Here is a 20,930-nt window from a genome sequence, read left to right on the forward strand (position 1 = left end):
CTAAGTTGTCAATTCTGCACAGACAGCCCCCCAACACCAGGAATCCGGGACCCACGCCTCCTCCAGCTTCCTTCCACCCGTGGAACAAACTGTGGTTGGTACGGTTATGATTCCTACTCATCTTGGGTGAAACTTAGAGGATTTAAGCTATTTAAGACATGTTACGTAGTTCAAAATGGAGTCCCAGTGGCCAACACACGAACTTGCCTATAAGTTGTTTTGAAACATCCACTGTAGGACGGCCAGTGTCCTCGAATGATAAACTGAGGATATTACTTTAGACAAGAAGTTTGATGGCCCATGTACGGCACGGGAACAGACAGCAACTGAAGGAGTCCAGACTCTTCCCCTGGGGTAACAGTTACTCCTTAAGAGGAGACCATTGAACAGAGTGACCTGAAGGATCTTGGCTGGAGGCCCCCATGCTGCTGAGAGCTGCTCCAGATGGAGGCCGCCTGCGGCCCTGCTGGAGCCGGGGTGATTTCCCACTCTCACTTGTCATGTGCTGCTGTTGGTGCTGAGATGCCTCCTTCAAGGCTTCTCCTTGGAGTGGTTCGTTTACACCCTCCCCCCCCACCTCACTTTGCCTAACCTGTGCTGTGCGCTAATTATGTGTAGTAAACGAGTGAGTCGTGAGTTGAATATTGGCTACTGTTTTATCTCCAATCCCGTGATGCCTACGTGCCCTTACTGCTGGACCCTGCAACAAACAGGGTCCATGGTGCAAGGTTTTCTGCAAAGTATCCTCTCCCATCCATAGACTCTGGGGTTCACCACTGGACTCCCAGCACACGGCTCAATACTTGGCAGGGAGTAGGAGGCTCAAATATCTGTTGATGGCTAGACAAATGAAGTCCCTCCAAAGCTGTCAGCCACCAAATCTGTCCCTCCTACCCTGTTACCTCTACTCACAACATCTCTACCGGTCAACTGCACAAGCCAGAAACGTGAGAGAAACTTAGATCCTCCTCCTTCCTTAGCAAGTAGCCAGTCAAGCCCCCCACTGACACCTCTGGGAAACCTCTCCCCCTCCATGTCTCTCCCTTTCCTAGAGTTGCTGTATCATGTTCCTGTGTGGCCTTAATAGTTTCCTAACTCATCTCTCTGCCTCTTCTAGTCTCTCTCTCCTCTTCAATCCACCCTCCTGCCACCATTTTCCTACAATCATCTGATAATATCACCTGTCCGCTGAACCCTGCTCAATGATTTCCCCGTCTACACAAAGTCCTTCCTGGTCCAGGCCCAGGCTGCATTTCTATGGGTCTCCTAGTGCTCCCGCGTGCCAAGCCCCTGTGGGATGGCTCACTGTTCTGCCTACATTCCACAACTCTGTGCCTTCCTGCAAGCCATCCCATCCATCTGGGCCATTCTCTCTTCCTGTATCTAGCCAAATCTAATCCCTCCTTTAAGGCAAACCATGCCAAATTTGAGGAGCACTCTTTTCTGAAAAAAAAGGTTTCAGGTAACTCTCACGGTTCTTACGTCTGTGTTCCCCAGCACTTCATATACAACTCATCATGCCAAAGTATAGTGGTCAACCCTGCTAAACAATCTGGAGATAATAATTGTGTCTCATTCTTTCTAAGTGCTACTAAGTATCTATTATATCTTACTGATGTGTATAACCCACTGTATAATACAAAATTTGATATAATAAAGGTACTCAGTAACTGATTATGGAATTGAACTTACTCATTTTTTACAGGAATAAAGGAGAAGTGTATATATTTTTATTCTAATGACTATCTTAACTCTCCCTCTCAAAAAAGGTCATCTTCTATATTTAGTTTCTATTTCACATTTGGAAACATCCCCTCTAGGACCAGTTAGGTGAACTAGTTTTGTACGAACCTGTTTCTCCAATGCCAAGCACACACTAGTATGAGAATGAGAGTGGTAAGGACCATGACCAGCACAGGGACAAGGACGGCGGCCAAGGCTACATCTGAAAAACAAAAACAAACAAACAAAAACACACATTAATACCAAAGGCAGAAATCATTAAGGAGAAGAGTACAGATTAACCATATCACCATTCAAAGCTTTTCTATCTCAAAAAAATACCATAAACATAATTTATGCAATGAGAGTGGGCACGAGTGGTAATTGCAGAGGCCTTCATGGATACATGGAAGTGCGTCACATTATTTGCTCCACCTTTGCAGTTTTTAAATCACCGAGACAAATTAAAAGACAAATGATAAACTGGGAAAACGTATTTTCTGCATATGTGATAAAAGGTTAATATAGTTAATCTATTACAGAATTTACAAGTGAAAAATAAACAACAGAAAAATCAGCAGAGATGAAAGAGCAACGCATTAAGAGCACAAGTGACCATTAAGCATGTTCACCTCACTAGTAATCAGAAAGATGCTATTTTGCTTATCAAACTGGCAAATATTTACAAGAACAACTAATTGTTGAAGAGGGTATCAGGAAACCGGGATGTTGATGGGACTATAAATTGAAACTACCTTTCTGATTGGCATTTTGGGGCAATATCCATAAAAACATATTACTTGGCAATTCTCTATGTAGAATTTATTCTTAGGAAAAAATTAAGATGGGATTCAAAGATGTATCTTTAAATATGTTTGCTTCTGTATCTGCAGAAGGTTGTAAAACTGGAAGTAATCCAAACGCCCAACAATGAAAGGGAATAAGTAAATCATGGTCTCCTCCTTATAATAAAATATTATCCTTATAATATTAAAATATTATCCAGCAATTGGAAGTGATGGCAAAATATTTATAGATGCAGGAAGATAATAATATAGTATAAGTATAGAAACCAAATGTGTGTACGAACAAGGCAGAAACCAACACAGTGCTGGAGCCTGCAGGGACTTGGAGATCACTTAATCCCCTTATTTCACTCCACAGATAAAGAATCCTGGGCAGAAATGGTCTGCTTTAGGTCAGTTGGGACGCTAGTTTCTTCCTCCACCTCTCAACCTCCTCCTGGCCATAAGGGTGATAACAGCAACAACTGCTGCTATTTACTGAGTGCTAAACACCAGACCTGCATCTTATTTACTCCTTATAATCCCACCCAAAGAGAGAAAGAAGCTGAAGATACAGGGAGGGAGAGGATAATCAATAACACCAGGCCTCTGAGAAGCTGTATGGATGGGAACTAGGTGAGTATGCAGGCTCCACAAAAAGGAAGTGCCCTTCGAATGGCTTCTACTTTGGGAAGCTGAAGATGTAACTGAGAGTGACTGAGGATCTCTGGGTCAAGGGTTTGAAAAATACAGAGAATGTTTCAAACAGCTACTGTTGAGAACAGACAAAAGAGCTAACCAGGGAAACAGAAAGACCACCAGCTGCTACTGAGGGTTCCACTGAGGGAGGAGCTGGACATTACAGTGGCACAAATCTGACCATGACATGATTTTCAGCAGCATCACTCTCAGCCTGGATGTAAAAATGGAGAAAGGAGAAGTGAATAAAACAGAAATCATGACTCAGGATAGAAAGGACTAAGAAATTAGAAAAGCAAATGTGCTTTATCCCTAAAATTTGTGAAACTGTAGAGAGAATAATCAGGTTCAGATGGATATAGTCTGACTTAATCAGAGGCATTAAAATATATGCTTAGGTTCAAAAAACAATAAAAAGTCTACATACTACTGTTACAAAGAAAAGGAGACAGGAGGTCTTCAACCAAAAAGACCTAGATGTTCTTTGTTATTTTAAAGACTACAGGGATCCTAGTTCTGGAAGAAAATGCTTTAAGAACCCTTTTAGTCCTAAGATTTTAAAATTCTATAATCAGATTTTAAGATGAACAACACTTTTAAATGGCTGTTTTTCCATCCGGGTATGTGGTCTGGGATTCCACCCGAACGCATGCTTTCTGTAAACGGACAAGAAGCTCTTTGTGGGATGCTGAAATTTCTTGTCTCTGTCAACTCTTGCTTCTCTCTAGACTGGACAAAATAAATGTTGCCCCTGCCATTTCAAAGAGTTGCCACCAAGTCCTCAGACACTACTCTCACCCCATGACTGTGCGCCCTGAGGGGAATTCAGGATGGAGAAGAACAAAATACTGGCTCTAAACAGTTAAGATACATATCAATGAATAATTTCAATGAGCTCAGACTCTTGTATCTTCCCACACATAGAAAAGCACTAAAATCATTAACTTGAGATGTCTGGTTTCTGTGATTAGCAGTAATTTTTTGATGTTTGACTACATTTTGTCCAGCATAAACCCCTATAAATCCTGGCTCCTCCCTCTTTGGAACAGTTTATCAGAACTATCTGAGAGGCTGTATCCCAGGCTACTATCCTCAGTAAGAACCTGAATAAAACATAATTCTCAACTCTTAGGTTGTGAGGTTTTTTTCGTTTTTCAGTCAATAATAGCTTTTCTTGCAGCACGAGAAAGAAATTGGTCTCTTTGGGAATACTTCAGAAGATAGGAAGGAAACTGACATGTACGAAGTTGTAGAAAGTTATCTGAATCCAGGCAAATTTTCAGAAAATGAGAATGATTAAGTTCTATGTGGCACAAGTTACTCTGAATGAACTGCTTTCTCTTCTCTGCACTGTCCTGAAAATTAGTGTGCTTTTTATCTGTCAACACTGAAATTAATTCCTCCATGGCACTGATGCTTTTTGTTCCTGAATTCAACAGAAATTTTGTTTTCAAACTAGTAAAATAAAAAAACTATGTTTTATATATGTTAACACCTTATATACTAATAATTAAAAGCAAAATTTGAAAGTAAATTGAAAAACACTATTTATAATCTGAAAAAGTAACTGTAAACATTTAAAAAACAGAGACCAAATTTTTAAAATAAATGTTAACAGAGTATCTTTTTTTTTTAAGTATTTATTTTCACCAAAACTTTTTTTCTCCCTCTTCCCTTTTTCCTACCAAGTTCCCTCTCCAGCAAATTAATGTATAATCAGAAAAAAAATTTGTTTCCTGCTATGGTTTTAGTTATTTCTAGAAAAATTATCTTCCTAAGCCTGAGACTCTACATATTTAGCTATAGAGGGAAAAAAATCATAAAAGGAAGCCTAGAATACAGCAGCCATCTCTAAATATTTAAAGAACCATTTTACATGGCACCAGATAATAGAACTTAGAGCAATGCAGTCAGCTTTTTCTATAAGGTATGGAATCAAATTTTTTGCTATACTTAAAAAACAGAGGGAAAAATTCCTGAGCGTTTAAAAGCTGGAAATGTTTCTGAAAACTTAAGTTAAAGACAAAAAACTCACTACTATGAACAGGTATTAATTTTTGGGTTTGCATACCTTTGGTTACATTTGGAGTTATGGTGGTATTTTTGATTTCAGGAGTGGCAGTTGTTTGCTCTGTGTGTGCAGGAAATTCATTGCTACTTCGAGGTTGTAGTGGTTGAGTAAATTTGGGGGCACGACCTTGAAAAAAGTTTAAAAAACTTTTTATTCTTTAATCTATACCAGCTTGATTAAAATAGTTACTTTATAATGCTTTTAATACGTTTATGGAAAATTATACCACAAATCCAGGGAACATCAAATTCTCACATTTAAAGTAGGCATACCTTTGGCTATTTTTGGAGGGGCTGTAGTGTTTTTGAGGTCACTGCTGCTCCGAGGAGGTGGAGGCTGAGTAAGTTTTGGAGGACGACCTTGAAAAATGGTTTAGAAAAGTTTATACATTTTGCTTATAAAAATCATAGTTAAATCTAGTCATTTTAAATGTCTTTAACATTTCCCAGAGTACTTAATTCTGCACAGTAATTTTAAATCTCAGAGAGAAATACGTCAGAAGGATAAATATACTCTGCATGAAATGCACAAATATATTGGGATTTCTGAGTTTTTAAATAATTAAATTGTCCGAAAAGAATCTTCTTAGGAAGGAGAATAACAGGGAATCAGATGATGTTGAATGATAAAGCTATAAAAATGTCGTCACAGTATAATATACTACTCATTCAATTCATTTAATAAATACTTATGGAGGGCCCACTATGTGTCAGGCACTATGGTAGTCTGGGGGGATATAACAGTAAACAAAGTATTAAAATATTATATAATTTTGAAGGAAGTTATTCCCATTTTTAATTGATTCAAAGTAAAAGGCACTTAGGCTAAGGCGACTTACAATCATCAGTGCTTGTATGATACAAATATTCTACTACATGAGACCTGATTAAAAATTATTAAGGTTGAGACTACATTTGGAAAGCAATCTCATTGCATTATCTCATCAGTGACACACTCTCTTTCTTCTTCCACTTGTAACTTTGGAAACCAGTTTGATATCTAATATGATATTTAATAGGGATAACTATTTCTTTTTAAAAATCCCTTTAAGAACATACTGTAGAGTATAAACACTTACATTATTATTAATTAATTTCTCGGAGAACAGCACAGTCATTTTTAATTAATCCAGTGAAAACCACATGCCTTAAACATACTGTTGGTTTACCTTTAGGAATAAACTGACATCCAAGCAGTTCCACTTTCATGGCAATTTTCTGCTGCCATTGGGTAGGATTCACTCTAATAAAACGTGCAATAATTGGTGGCAAAAAGTTATTACGCACATCCTGGTGATAATCTTTGTTTCCTTGAAATATCTTTAAAAAACAACAAAAATTGGTACTTTACATCAACAGAGGCCAGGGCTAAACTGCTCCACTGAAACATGTTTTTGGTTTTTGCTCTGGGCCTTAAATGAGCTCTGCAAAATGTGACATTAAGCATTAATTTCTAAGAAAATAAATTAATCATAATTTGGTAAAACTATTAAGAAGCTGCACACTCTTCATAAAAATTTCATAGGAGGAAAATACTGAATATAGAAATGATTTTAAGATGACTTAAACATAACAAAAGTTCTAACTTGGCAATTTGGGAAGAAGGTTTCGATTGCAGTGCACAGTATCTTGTATTAATAAATTAGTAACTCTAGTCCTGTGGAATCACCAACTACTTAAATGTATTAATTTTATTTTCAAAGTAAAGCATAATTGAACATTTGAGGTCTTAGAGGAAATGCTGTACTGTGTACTTTTCATAATTTTTCTCTCAATAGACTGAAAGTGAACATACACTAACAAACACATAACAGATACATAGCTCCGCCTACTGGAGAAACTATATAAACACAGTTCCCATATCGTACATTTTCATTTCCTGCTATTTGAACCAGAAAAGTGACGCTGCCCACTGCCTAATTTAATAATCATAACTAAATAGCCACAAATGCATCACATGAATAATCCTTAGGTAAAAATATAATTTCAGGTGACTATTTCATTCCCTCAACTATTTCAAGCAAATAATAATAGTATCTCACACTGGAACAGCTCTTAATTATTTACAAAGCATCTTCATAGAATTAACTCAGATGTTCTTCATGACAAGCCTACAAAATAGGCAGAACCCAGAACACTGCAGTTTATACAATGTAAGTGGACTACATAGCCAGTCAGTTTACAGCAGTGATTTGAATCTGTGTCTTCTGACTTAACCATAGGGCTCCACTAAGCAAAAAAGAGCCCTCCTCGTTCCTTCAGGCCAAATTACCTAGGCAGTTTCTAAAGACCATCAATAAACAGATACCTGCCTAAAATCCAAGTGGTTTTCTGTCAGTTAATGTGAGAACAAGTAAATGTTTAACTCCTCAATCAAGTTATTTCCAAATATTATAGCTATTTTCCTCCTGGCTGATTCAAATGGCATTCGACTATAAACTTCTAAGATGATTTAATATCCTTCATTTTTAAAGAGGTTTGAAGTTACAATCATCTCTCAACTAGCAAGCTTCCATTATTTCCTCAGATATTACTCTAAAGTAAAATGAAGGCAATTCCTTGCAGTCTATTATATTAGTGGAACAGGAACAATAACTAAACATCATCTTAGGACATAAAAACTATCCCTGAAATTTTACTCCATACTGCCATCTCATCTTCATAAAAAACTTAAAGGAAAAAGATTTCATAAAAACTAAGTAAAAAGGATTTACATTTAATGTATGAGCATTTATTATGACCCCCCGTGTAATGTGGAGGCTCACAAGGTGCCACGAGGGTGAAATGGAAATGGAAGTCAAAGTTTTCACCCTCAAGGAACTTACATTTTATTGGATATTATCAAACACAAAAATGGCATACTATTAAAAAGCAATATATTATGAAAACAACTTGTATATACATTCCCATGTTCTGAAAACAAAACCAAAAGCAGTCTGAATCTTTGTGTATGTGCTCATGCATGTGTGCGTGCTTAGAAAGGGTATGAAAATTAATACATCAATTACCCCTGAGTTGGGAGTAGATGAGAGAGCCGATGGACAAACATAAGTGAGGCAAAAAAGACTGTTATTTCATATAATTCAATGTAAGGACTTCCACTTCTACCCACGGCAGACTAACAGGGACTCGATTTATCCTTCTACCTTAAAGATCTGTAAAATCAGATAAAATATATGAAACAATGGTTTTCAGAGGCTGAACAACACGCAGCATAGGGCAATACTCCCCGAGTGGAGGATAACAAATGAAGTGAGCCCTTCTATTGCACCAGTACTGCCTGGAAAGCGTGGTGGTCTCACTGAATTGAGGGAGAGCTCAGAGATGGAGAGGCTAAGGCAGCTAGAATTTGCAGGGCAGAGTGTGGGAGAGACAAGAATTACACAGAGACTTCTGGGGTCTGTTGGGGTTTCCCCTTACACCTTTAACTAAACTATCTGCAGATGGAAAAAAACCACTAGAAAGGAGCAGGAGAACAATTCTCAGGGCCATACAGGGCTGGGCCAGCTTATGTTGCCAACAGAGAGTGGAGAAATCTCATATACGTGGGACATTGGATTGAGTTCTTAGAACAGTATTGTCTCAGTAGTGGGGAAAAATGAGAACTAAAACTGCTCAGGTGCTGCCTAACAAACCTAAAATGTAAGCTTTGAAAAGATCACATGATTTCCAAGGAACCTAACTGCATCCCAGAATAAAGCTCAAAAATATTTAAAGGAGTAATAATAAAAAAAAGAAATCGAACACCGAGCAATATAAAGTTGACAATGTCTGGTAACCAATCAAAAATTACCAGGCATGTAAAATAGGACCCATAATATCTAACAATATATAAAGACCCAGATATGACATGTTAGTATATAGTATTAGTAGACAAGGGCATTAAAAGGGTTATTACATACTCCATATGTTTTAGAGGTAAAGAAAGGCATGAGCATGTTAAGGAGAGACATGGAAGAAATTTTAAAAGCCAAAAACTGAATATCTAGAAGTGAAAAATACAATGTTGGAGATAAAATACACCAGATAGGATTAATAGCAGATCAGATACTGAAGAGGAATAGATTAGTGAACTTAAAGATAAAACAATACAAATTTTCCAAACTGGAACATGGAAAGAAAGAGACTGGAAAAAAATAAACAGAGCATCAGTGAACTGATACATCTTCAAGATTCATAATCTTCACGTAGTTAGAATTGAGGAGGCAACATATTCAAGAAAAAAGGGCCTATAATTTTCCAAATCTGATAGAAATTATAACCCACAGATCCAGGAAGCTCAAAGAAATCCAAGCAGAAGAAACATGAAAACAACTACACAAAGGTACATCATAATCAAAATGCTTAAAATAAATTCTTGCTGAAAACAATGCAGACTAGAAAGCAATGGACCAGCATATTTAAAGTATTGAAAGAAAAAACTGTCAACCTAGTATTCTACACCCAGTGAAATTATCTTTCAAAAAGGAAGCCGAAAAAAGTTTTTCAGAAATATAATTCAGTGTTGTTAGATGTTTTTATAATATAAGCATGGATAATACTTATAATTTCAAAAAATTAACTATATTCTACAAGTATAACAAATATTATTGTACAAATAAATATGGATGTGCTAATAGTAAAAAGTAAGTTTGGGGGCATTAGGCAGAAGTAAGTTAGATTCAGAGACAATATTTTTATCTGCTTCAAGGGGTGGAGGCTCACCAAAGATTGAAGTTCATGTGATATCAAGCAGAAGAGAGGAAAGAAGGCCTTGAGTAACAGCTGAAGAGTTTAGATCCATATGAAAGATTAAAGGGAATCCCTGGAGTTTTTTGAACAGAGAGATGAGAAAAGTGGCAAGTGAAAATATATTAGCATATCACGTATATGATAGAGAATTGATAGTATCATAAAACTGAAACAAAACTCACAGGGAGGTTTCATTGAAAAAATGTGCTCATAATTTCAATTCTAGATGAGAGGCATCCACCTTCCTTGGGGACAGGGACCCCTTGTGGTGGGTGGATCAAGGTCCAGGAGCCCAGGTGAAAGTAACAAACCTCTAGTTGACAGCCACCTCTACCTGCTTGCTCTCTACCCCTAAGCACTGTCATTTTTTGCTAACTAAAACAACAGTTCATTATTACCACAGAAGTTAAGGAAATTCTTCAGGTGGAAATAAAGTTGTTTTCTACGACAAAAGTTGGTGAGGTGATCTTGACGTGACCTTTCTATAATATCCTACAATTTAATGCCCTTCTACCATTAGCTCCTTTGTCCCCACCCCCGCTGGCCTAGAGTAGAAATCCAGGAACAAGTTAGGCTCTCCATCATTCTGTGGATTGATAAGAAAAGCTTTTTAAGGACAAGAAATTAAAGTTCCTTTTTATTATTTCTTAATGAATTATTTAAACAAGTGAATTAAAATGCACTGGAAAAAAAATCAGGAAAGTACTTACCCTTACAATCATCAAAAGGGACCTAGAAGCACTGAGAATTTCCTAACCACAGGTAGAAGGGTAAGGCCAATAACTAACACTACCTAAAATAACCAGAAGAGGGCAGAGTAAGACCAAATGATATTTAATTTTTATATCACACAGGAAGAGCTTCTGTGGCTTTTGGCAAAGGCCACCTATCCCCCCATCCCCTTTTTAATGTTCTTTAAAAATACTCTGGTAATCATTTTACCTTATCCTGCTCCACACCAGGCTCTCTGTACACAGTCCATCTCTGCCCATCATCACTGTACAGAATTCTGTAGGCTGACACATAATAATTGTGTTCCACCATGGTGGAGCCGGTGGTTACAATGCCTGGGAATGGAGAGGTCCTTTCGTTAGTGCTCACGGTCTGATCTTTGAAGTTGTTCTTCACTGAAGCATTAACATCTAAAATGTACTGTTGAAACATTTTTGTCTCTGGCACATTACCATATCTAAGTACACGGTTTCATCCTAATGGTAACTAAATCCTTGGCTTTGCTCCCTTGTAGAGACAAGAAGAATGATGGGCACAGGTAAGGAAAAGACTATTGTATTTTGGCAGCTTGTGTTCACGACACTGCAAAATATAGTTCACCTACTGAGAAAGAATGACTTCCTGGGAATGAATAGATTAAAGATTACTGGTATTATTTTTAGAACCAAAGCAAAATAAATCTTTAACAAAATTATCTACACCAGTCCTAACCAATTATTCTGACCATTTGTTAAGTTGCTCTAAATAATTAAATTTATACTTGGCACATATGGAATATTACTTGTAGCACTTAAAATGGACTCCTTGAACACAAATTTCTCTTAATGACTATAGGAGATGATTATTTCAGATGTCGCAAGATCCCTTTACTGAAACACAACCTTAAAAGAATCTCTTTACAATGAAAAGAAACGCTAGTAAGAATCAAATACCAACTCCTCTCCTTTGCCATGCCTTATAAAACCAACTTCGGTCATATTAACACCAGTACACTAAACTTAAAACTATATAATTAAATTTGCAGTGACCTAATTTTCTATGAAATTCTTAGATGTCACCAGGTTTCCAAATGAAATTAGGATTATAAATCATCTAGAAAATTATGTCTCTTAACCTGTGATCTTCTTTTCCTTATTCAGATCTATTTGCAACCACTGATATTCATCAGTGGCAAAAGCAGCCCAAGGAGGTCCAGGTTTTTTCAGCCTGGCCTTTTCGGGTTTCCAGCTGTTCTCTTGCCCTGTGTGGTCTGTCCACTCCAGCACAGATGATGCCGTTATTTGAGCATCGGCAATCACGCCAGATTCCATGCCCAGTGTTCCATAGCAACCTGAAACAAAGAAGAAAGTAATTTGGTTTCCAGATATAAACTCAAAAATCTCTAAACACTTGCTCATTGGAAACTCTAATTGTTCCTTTAATTAACATACGCTATGCTGACAATATACTGTACTAGAGGGTTTCAAAAGTATGCAAATGTTTCTTGGGTCTATGTCTTCCTGTCTCATCAGAGAACGTACAGACATATTTATTCACAGCAGTAATCACTAGCTTAATGGCAACACATTACCCTCTCCCTGGGACACTCTCCCCAGAGGGCAACTCGCTCCCTTACCTCCTCCAGGTGTTTGCTCAGATGTCACATTCTCCATGAGGCCTGCCCCAACCCACATTAAACTTCGAACCTGTCCCTTCTGAACTGCCTGTCCTCTTTCCTTGCCTTATTTTCTACATCTTTTATAATATTGTAAACAGGACGTTATAAACATTCATTTACTTATCCGCTGTTTATTGTCAATCTCTCACTTCCAGAATGTATGCTCCAGGAAAGCACAATTTTGTTTATTCTGCTCACTTTTGTTTCACTAGCACCAGAACAGTGCCTGACAAATGAAAAAAGGCACTCAATATTTTCTGTTGATTGAGTTAATTACTTCAGACATATTCAAAATTCCCTTTTTCTAAGGTAACTTCCATGCTTACATGATCATTTCCCTATTAATATAAAACCTCCAGTTTATTCCATTCATTAAATTATTAAGCACCTATTTTACCTCATAGAGTTATTCGTGATAACTAAATGAGAAAGTGCAAAAAAAACCCCAAAACCCAAAACCCAACCTAGCAATTGGCAAAGTGCCTGATGTACAGTGTTCAAAAAATATTGGCTATTATACAAATTATGATAAGTTATAAAGTCCATGAGAGGCTTACCACTTGTCTTAAATGTAAAAAGACTTGTAGATAAGTGTCCCCTGAAAGAGAGAAAGACTTTTTTGGTGACACTCATATAACCACATGATTTCCTCATATTTGTCTTAGCAAAGCTTTCTTTTGTTTTTATTTCACTAAGAACGGTCTATGGCTATATATTAGACAGCATAATCAATTTTCTCTACAAGTATCTAGTGCCTAGTTTCATACATGATTATGCAAGTGCATCCATTCAACCTTCAATATGTACTTTTTCATGAAATAAATTGAATCCTAAAGTGTTTCTGTGGCAATTGCTTTTTGGGAATATATAATGAAAAGTGTAATTCTCATAGAAAGAGGCTCAAGCTTCCTGGGGCAAACAGAAGAAAAGCTGGCTACTACTAAGAGAGACTGCATTTGTTACAGGAAATCAATGTATCTAAGAAAAAGTTTCAGAGTTACAATGTAGCATTGCATTTGAATTTTAAAGTAACTGGCAGAATAGGAGCTTGGGGAGAGTGGAGGGGTGGGATTATTAGTTATTAGTTCACCATATGGCAGGTCAAAGGGCCCTAAGGAACTTGGAGGGATAAAATCATCAGTGTATGCTCCTGCCTTTAGCACAACGCTCAAACCATCACAAGTGGATGCAACCTGTCCGTTTTTTTAAATATGAAAGAGAGAACTCATGAAAAAAAATTCTTTCTAAAGGTATAACAGTGGAAAGGAATGAAACGATCTGCATAAAATCATCCAGAAGAAACGACAGGAAGGAAAGGTAGCCGACTACAGAGCAGGGATGAGCAAATGACAGCCCATGCATGGCCTGCTTTGTATGGCCAGAAAGCTTAGAGCAGTTTTTACATAGTTAAAAAAAGTTGTAAATAAAACAAAAAAGAATGAGTGACAGACATGTGGCCCATAAAGTCTGAAATATTTGTTAGCTGGCTCTCTACAGAAAAAGTTTGCTGCCTCCTGCTTTATACTGTCTTGAGTATGGATCACACTCTTGCCTTCTGAATGAAACTGGCCTAGGACCTGAAGAGAAGCTGGCTTCAATTACGCTTATTGTCTGCAGGACCGAGCATGTCTAAGATGCAAGATTTACAAACAGATCACACTAATCCATCATGGGCCACACAGGCTATAAAGAACAGAGTAGTTAGTTATGCCTTCTGATCTTTAAAATGAAGTAAGGATTTGGCAATATACTTCTAGACTCACTCTGGGCTCTTTCAACACTTAGAAAAGAAGAAACAAATCACTCTTCCAAATGACTACCGACCTTTCTGACAGAGAACAAGCCAAGATAGCAAGACCTTGCCTGCGCTCGTCAATACACTCAGATATCGAGCACACAAAGGTTATTTCATGAACACCATCAACGTTTGTCCTTATCACACAAAGGTTATTTCATGAACACCATCAACAGTGATGCTGCTCAGGTCTAACTCAACCCTATCCCACCCCGTGCAACACGCTTATTATAAACAGCATATATACTTACACCACAGACGTTACGTTGTTAGCCAAAGAACTTTCATAGTACGGGATGCCTTTACTAATTACGACACTAATCCGGCCACCCAAAATGTTTGACACTACGCCTGCATGCACACCAGCCATGCACAATGGTGAGGACTTCAGGGAGGAAAGATAAAAGATTAGTTTTAAATTTTCTTTTGATAATTCATAAACAAGACACTTATATTTCTTCCTCTAGAAATTAATTGATCTGGGCAGTTTTCTTAATAAACATGGGATAGATTATTGATGATACAACACAGAACAGATTCTTAGCAGAAGAAAAACAACAAAATGTTACATATTACTAAAAAGAAGTAATTCCTAGAAAATAAAAATCAAGATAAAGACATACAATAGATTACACATCTATCTATGAAGGAGTTTAAAAAATGAAGTTTTATCATCACTTTAACATAAGTCTATATCCAACTCACATCTCTATATCCATGAGGGATTGTTCCAGATATCTCAGCAAAAGGAAGCAGACAACCAGCTGGGCAGTACTTGCTGTGAAATAAAAACAAGTTAAAGGGTATATAGTGCTGTACTTTCTGGGGAAAAAGACCAAAAAATGTCACTTACCCAGTTTTCAGTTCAATGTAAATACCATAATCTCACCACTCTGAGAGAACCACCACTTCTAAAAAGCCCTTAAGATTTTCTTCCATTTACACGTCTTCACATACATATATACAAAAATTATTTCATATTCTATATACTGCTTTATTTTGCTTCATAATGAATGGCAGACATATTTCTACTGTAAGAGCTATTCATAATATTTAATAGCTACATTTGACTTTGTGGATGAACCTCAATTTATTTCACCAACTCTCTATTGATCAAATTTAAGTCGATTTTTAAAAAATGTTTGGCATTCATTTATTTACTCACTCACTCATCCACCTACCCACTTAACACATTTACATGAATGTCTATTACATTGTCTGTTAAGTGCTGGGCTGTGCTAGGTACCGGGTTTACAAAGGTCAACCAAGCAAATATGGTGCCATCCTCACTGGGTTTACATTCCCATGGTGGGAGAGAACATTAAATGGATACTTTAGATTAATTAGATTATGATTAATTAGATTAGATTATGATTATGCTACAAAGAAAAGGCACTCTATGAAATAGCTGGGAGGAATCTAACTTAATAAAAGTAATACAAACATTCAGCAAACTTACTATGTCCCAGGCAACATTCTAAGTATACTTCAAGTCATCCACATAAGAACCCTACATGGTAGGTATTATTATTATCCTCATTTTACAGATGAGGAAACTGATGAGCTGTGTGCCCAGGTCACACAGTTGTGTCGTGGTAGATGGGCTCCAGAGTTTGTGTTCATATGCAGGGCTCTGCACTGCCTCGGTCAGTGGACGGGGCTCTGAGGAAGGGAAGCCTCAGCAGAGAACCACCGGCTGTTAACTGGAACAGTGCAGGGATGTGTACCACAACCAGAAGGAAAAGCATGTCCCTGAGGCAGGATGGCCTGTGTGTGTCTGGAACCGAGGACAACCAGTGCAGGTAGAGTGCGGTGAGAAAGGTAAAGTTAGTCTGAGAGAAGCTTGGAACAGGGGACAGGGGTCAGATCATGCAGAAGCCAGGGGGGCTGTGGTGAGGAGTCTTGGAGTATATTTCTAAGTAAAAAGAGGAAGTCAACAAAGGATTTTGATGGTCTATACATATAATCTGATTTTTATTTTTTTTAAAAAGTTATTCTGGCTCCTGGAAAGAAAAGACTGTAAGGACCACGAGTGGAGGATAGGACACTGTTAGGCAGTCCAGGCGAGAAAGGACAGCAGCTTGCGTGTGGGTGGTGACGACGGAGTTGGAGAGTGGAGGGTCCAAGACAGCTGATCCTCTGGCAGGGCCGTGTGACATACACCGATACCAGGGTTACCTCTGCTGACCACAACCCCCCACAAGGGCTGAAGATCCCCACCAGCCCACAGGGAGAGAACCATTCCTGAAGACAAAATGAAGGCTCTTTGGGGAGCAGTAGCAAGTTGGGGGAGGTGAGTGAGATGGGTCTTCAAAGATGAGAATGAATTTGCTAAACAGAGAAGAATAAAGTGATTCCAGACAAAAGTTCTGAGAGCTCAGAGCAGTATAAATAATTCAGGGACATTTCAACATGAGTATGTTAACGTGAGACTAGAAAAATGGCCCAAAGACTACTTGTGAAGGACCCTGAAAACCAGGCTAAGGAACAGGGATGGCATTTTGTCATAATAAGTAGCTCCTGAAGATTTCAAAGCAGGGGAGTGATCGAATACAGATTTTAGAAAATAACTTGGCAGAATGTGAATGGCAGAAAAAAGCCAGCAAAGGTTAGAAAAGGGAAACCAATTACAAGTTAATCCTAGTCCAAGCAAGAGACAAGGGTGTAAAGCAGGGAAATGGTAGTATTAATAAAAATGCCACCTGGGTAAGAACAGTGAGGAATTCCCTAACAGCCTAAACCATCCTGTTACTTCTTTTTGAGCGAAGATAAATGGCTCTTCTACCTTTATTAGGAGTTTTGACAGATTTTGAAGAGTGACTAGTCCTACTTGTAAAGTGTATCCAAATTATACTTCCATTGTGGAGAAGATTCAAATGCTAAAAGTTAAGGCAAAATTTAAACATGGCAACTCAATGGTTTTACATAAGCTCTGGTTTACTGATGTCTCAGAACAATGATTATGAGTCACACCATGTACATTAATCTTAAGTACATAAGATGAGGATGAAGTAGATGAAGAGTAACATTTAAGAAAAAAAAAAGTCACAAATATGGTCATACCTGAACTCAGGTTCCAAAAAACTGGATGCAGTGTCTAAACAAGTAATTAGATCTAGAAAAACAAAAATAAAAAACTGATTCAATAATAATAGGTTTATTCTTACTGAAACACCAACTGTTTCCAAACCCAAATCATATTGTTCTAAATTTCAAAATCTTAACAGCTATCAAGGTAGTACTTTAACTTTTTATAAGCTTTTGGTAATCACAATTTCTTTGATTTTAAGTATCTGGACTTCTGGGGCTATGTCTGCCCAATATTGAATACACCACATCGCCTCACAGAATCACGTATCATACACATGGACAGTACACAGATAAGTATAATTTATAGCCCTGAAGTAGCTTCTATAAAATATATTGATAGCTTCTGAAGCAAATATTTCTTGTTACTATATGACTAAAAATGATCCTTTGCTGGTTACGCATGAGGAAAACAATAACAAATGAAAGGTGAGTTAATTCTGTGGATCAGCAGTGGCAGCATCTTCTGGGAAGTTACTAGAAATTCAAAATTTGTTTGAACACCATCTAGACCTGCAGCATCTCTTGGCAGTGGGGCCCAAAAAGCTATTTTAACAAGTCCTCCAGGTAATTCTAAAGCACACTCTGCATAAGACAGAACTTTAAAGTTTTAACATTTCCTATCTCAAAATCAAATCTGTGTAAGAGCTAACCTTGTCTAAATAAGACCTAGGTCACAGGCTTGTGTAAAAAGGTGGCTTCTGGTTCAAACATTTCAGTGGTTTCCTTCTGCTCTTAGGACAAAGGGCAAAGTCTTCAACATAGCCCACAAGGCCCGACCTCAGTCTGGTTTTGCTCCTGTCTTGGCCTCTTGTCATACTAGCTTTCTTCCTCTTCCTCTGTGCTCTCGGCCAGGAAGGCGCTTCCACTATCTCTTCACCTGGCTCACTCCTCTCTAGATCTCAGCTTAACTGTCGCATCCCCTCAGAAGCGGTTCCTGATCTTCCCAAGTCAAACTGTGCTAGCACACAGTAGGCACTTAGGGCTATTTGGCGTAACGAATGGATGACTATTAGATGTTCTCACAGTACCATGTGTCACGTAAGAGTGATCTGTTGCAATCATTTTAGTGTTAATAAGCAACATCATTTTATGATGCCTAGCCCATGGGTAGTGTGACTGCGGCTGTCAGTCTTCACCTTTGTATTGCCAGCAGCAATCACAGCCTATGGCATAACAGGAGGTTTTCTATCAACATTTATTGAATAAATGGATGAATAAAAGTTTGATTGTTAGCATGTTTGGCTAAGTCTAATCATGGACTAACCTGTAGGGGGAAAACCTGGAAGAAGGTCCTAAGCCAATCACAAGGGTGAGTGATTTCACCTATAAATGCTAGACAAACACTGTGCCGAGGGTTCCCAATACACTGACAGAGATAACATCTCGCATTCTTCCCAGCACACTGAAGGTGTACAAATATTTGTTAAATCAATGGCAAGCACAGAATAACTGATTATTCTATTTTACAATTCTGAAGAAAAATTATGTGTTTATTATCCAACTGGTATGTGTCTTGAAAGAACTAGAGCATAATAACTGTTAAACTAATAAGAAAGTGGTATTTTGAGAGAGATTACATGGATGAATATCTACATAGTACAGGTACTCGAATGATGATTAAGTTAAATCTGTATTTTAGGAGTTTAAGAGGATACATGCCTGGTTAGAGGTTCACTATCACCTGGTTAACTGACTAGGAAAAGCAGACAAACTGAGTTACCTGTATTCTATAGATATTCCTGGCAATCTTTACACAGCATCAATAAGAACTGATTTTCCACTTTCCTGTTCCACCAGAAGAGTTTCCAACTTCTACGATTAGAAACTGAACTTCTAAAATTAATAGCCTGGGATGAAAAGGTACCTGTGTGGTCCAACATGGCATTCAAGCCATAAGAAGACTGCCAGCTGGCCCTATTACCTTCAGGCTACATGCCAGAGTCCTAGTCAACTATGGATATACTTGATTAGAAGAGGGCTTTATTATAATAAAGCCCATGCAGTGCTGAAACTCCAGATTTTGCACAAATGTATGCAATTCACTTGACCTTGCTCTCAAATTCCATGGGGGCTCAAAACAGCTCCCTAAGAGGAAAATATGAACTCAAAATGGAAAGCTATTAAGGAGAGCCAAGAAGACAAAAGAAAAAGAAAGTCACAATTAGAGATTTTGACCTTTACAACTCCATGAAGGCAAAGAAAACATCAATTAAGCAGGGATTGAGAAACTTTAAAGTGTGTCTTTCTAGAAAGCTTCTCCCAAGTAAACAGCCTTCCAGAAAATCACTATTACTAATAAGGCACCCAGTTAATAAGAACACAGCCTAGGCAAGATGAATGCGACTCAAAGGGAACCATCTGACTCAAACTTCTCACAGCAATGTACAAGAAGTTATCATAATGAATGGAATAGAACTGAGAGTCCAGAAATAAATCCTGAAATTTACAGTCACTGATTTCAACAAGGGTGCCAAGACAATTTAATGGGGGTAAAAATAGTCTTTTTAACAAATGATGCTGGGACAACTGGATATCCACATGCAAAAGAAAGAAACCAAATCCCTACCTCAGATCATATATAAAAGTTAACTCAAGGTGGATCTAAATTCAAGAGCTAAAACTATAAAACACTTAGAAGAAAATATAGGTATAAATCTTGACTTTGGATTAAGCAATAGTTTCTTAGATATGACACCAAAAGCATAAGCAAATACATAAAAACACATAAACTGATTTCATCAAAATTTAAAATTGCTGTGCTTCAAAAAATGCTATTATGAAAGAGAAAGATAAGCCAAAGAATGACAGAAAATATTTGCAAAGCATATAGCTGATAAGGATCTAGTATTCAGAATACATAAGGAATACAACTAGACATTAAAAAGACAAATAACCCAATTTTTTAAAAAAATATTTATTTATTTATTTGGCTGTGCCAGATCTTTAGTTGTGGCATGTAGGATCTAGTTCTCTGACCAGGGATCGAACCCAGGCCCCCTGCATTGGGAGCTCGGGAGTCTTAACCACTGGACCACCGGGAAAGTCCCTAACCCAATTTTAAAAGGAGCAAAGGATCTGAATAGACAGTTCTCCAATGAAGATATACAAATGGCTAATAAGCACATGGAAAGATACTCAACATGAATAAGTATCAGGGAAATAATAATAAAAATTACAGTGAGATACCACTTTATACCCACTAGGATGACTAGAATCAAAAAAACAGATAACAAGTGTTGGCAAGGATGTGGAGAAACTGGAACCCTCATATATTGTTAGTGGAATTGTGAAATGGTGCAACTGCTTTGGAAAATGGTCTGTCAGTGCCTTAAAAGGGTAAATACAGAGGTACCATATGACCCAGCAATTCCACTACCAGGTATATACCCATGAAAATTTAAAACATGTGTCCATACAACACGTGTACACAAATGTTCATCAACTGATGAATGGGTAAACAAAATGTGAAAGTGGTATATTCATAAGATGAAATATTACCTGGCCATAAAAAATAAGTGCTCATACATGCTACAACATGGATCAACTTTGAAAACATGCTAAGTGAAAGAAGCCAGTCACAAAATAGCACATATTACGTGATTTCATTTATATGAAATATCCAGAATAGGCAAATCTAGAGAGATAAAAG

At 37.6% G+C, this 20,930-nt stretch overlaps 1 protein-coding gene across 1 annotated transcript in view; it reads right to left on the minus strand.

Annotated features, from left to right (window-relative positions):
• DCBLD2 (discoidin, CUB and LCCL domain containing 2) overlaps positions 1-20,930 on the minus strand; it is a 96,668-nt gene that overhangs the window by 8,593 nt on the left and 67,145 nt on the right. Inside the window, exons 4-13 of the mRNA XM_060098654.1 lie at positions 17,255-17,306; positions 14,897-14,969; positions 14,443-14,576; positions 12,954-12,994; positions 11,854-12,069; positions 10,950-11,074; positions 6,446-6,596; positions 5,550-5,636; positions 5,278-5,403; positions 1,852-1,945 (exon numbers count right to left, since the gene is read on the minus strand). Coding sequence (XP_059954637.1) covers positions 1,852-1,945; positions 5,278-5,403; positions 5,550-5,636; positions 6,446-6,596; positions 10,950-11,074; positions 11,854-12,069; positions 12,954-12,994; positions 14,443-14,576; positions 14,897-14,969; positions 17,255-17,306 — 1,099 coding nt within the window. The remainder of the gene's footprint in view (positions 1-1,851; positions 1,946-5,277; positions 5,404-5,549; positions 5,637-6,445; positions 6,597-10,949; positions 11,075-11,853; positions 12,070-12,953; positions 12,995-14,442; positions 14,577-14,896; positions 14,970-17,254; positions 17,307-20,930) is intronic.

Source organism: Mesoplodon densirostris, chromosome 5 (genome assembly GCF_025265405.1).
Source record: "Mesoplodon densirostris isolate mMesDen1 chromosome 5, mMesDen1 primary haplotype, whole genome shotgun sequence".
In the NCBI taxonomy this organism is placed as follows: Eukaryota; Metazoa; Chordata; class Mammalia; order Artiodactyla; family Ziphiidae; genus Mesoplodon; species Mesoplodon densirostris.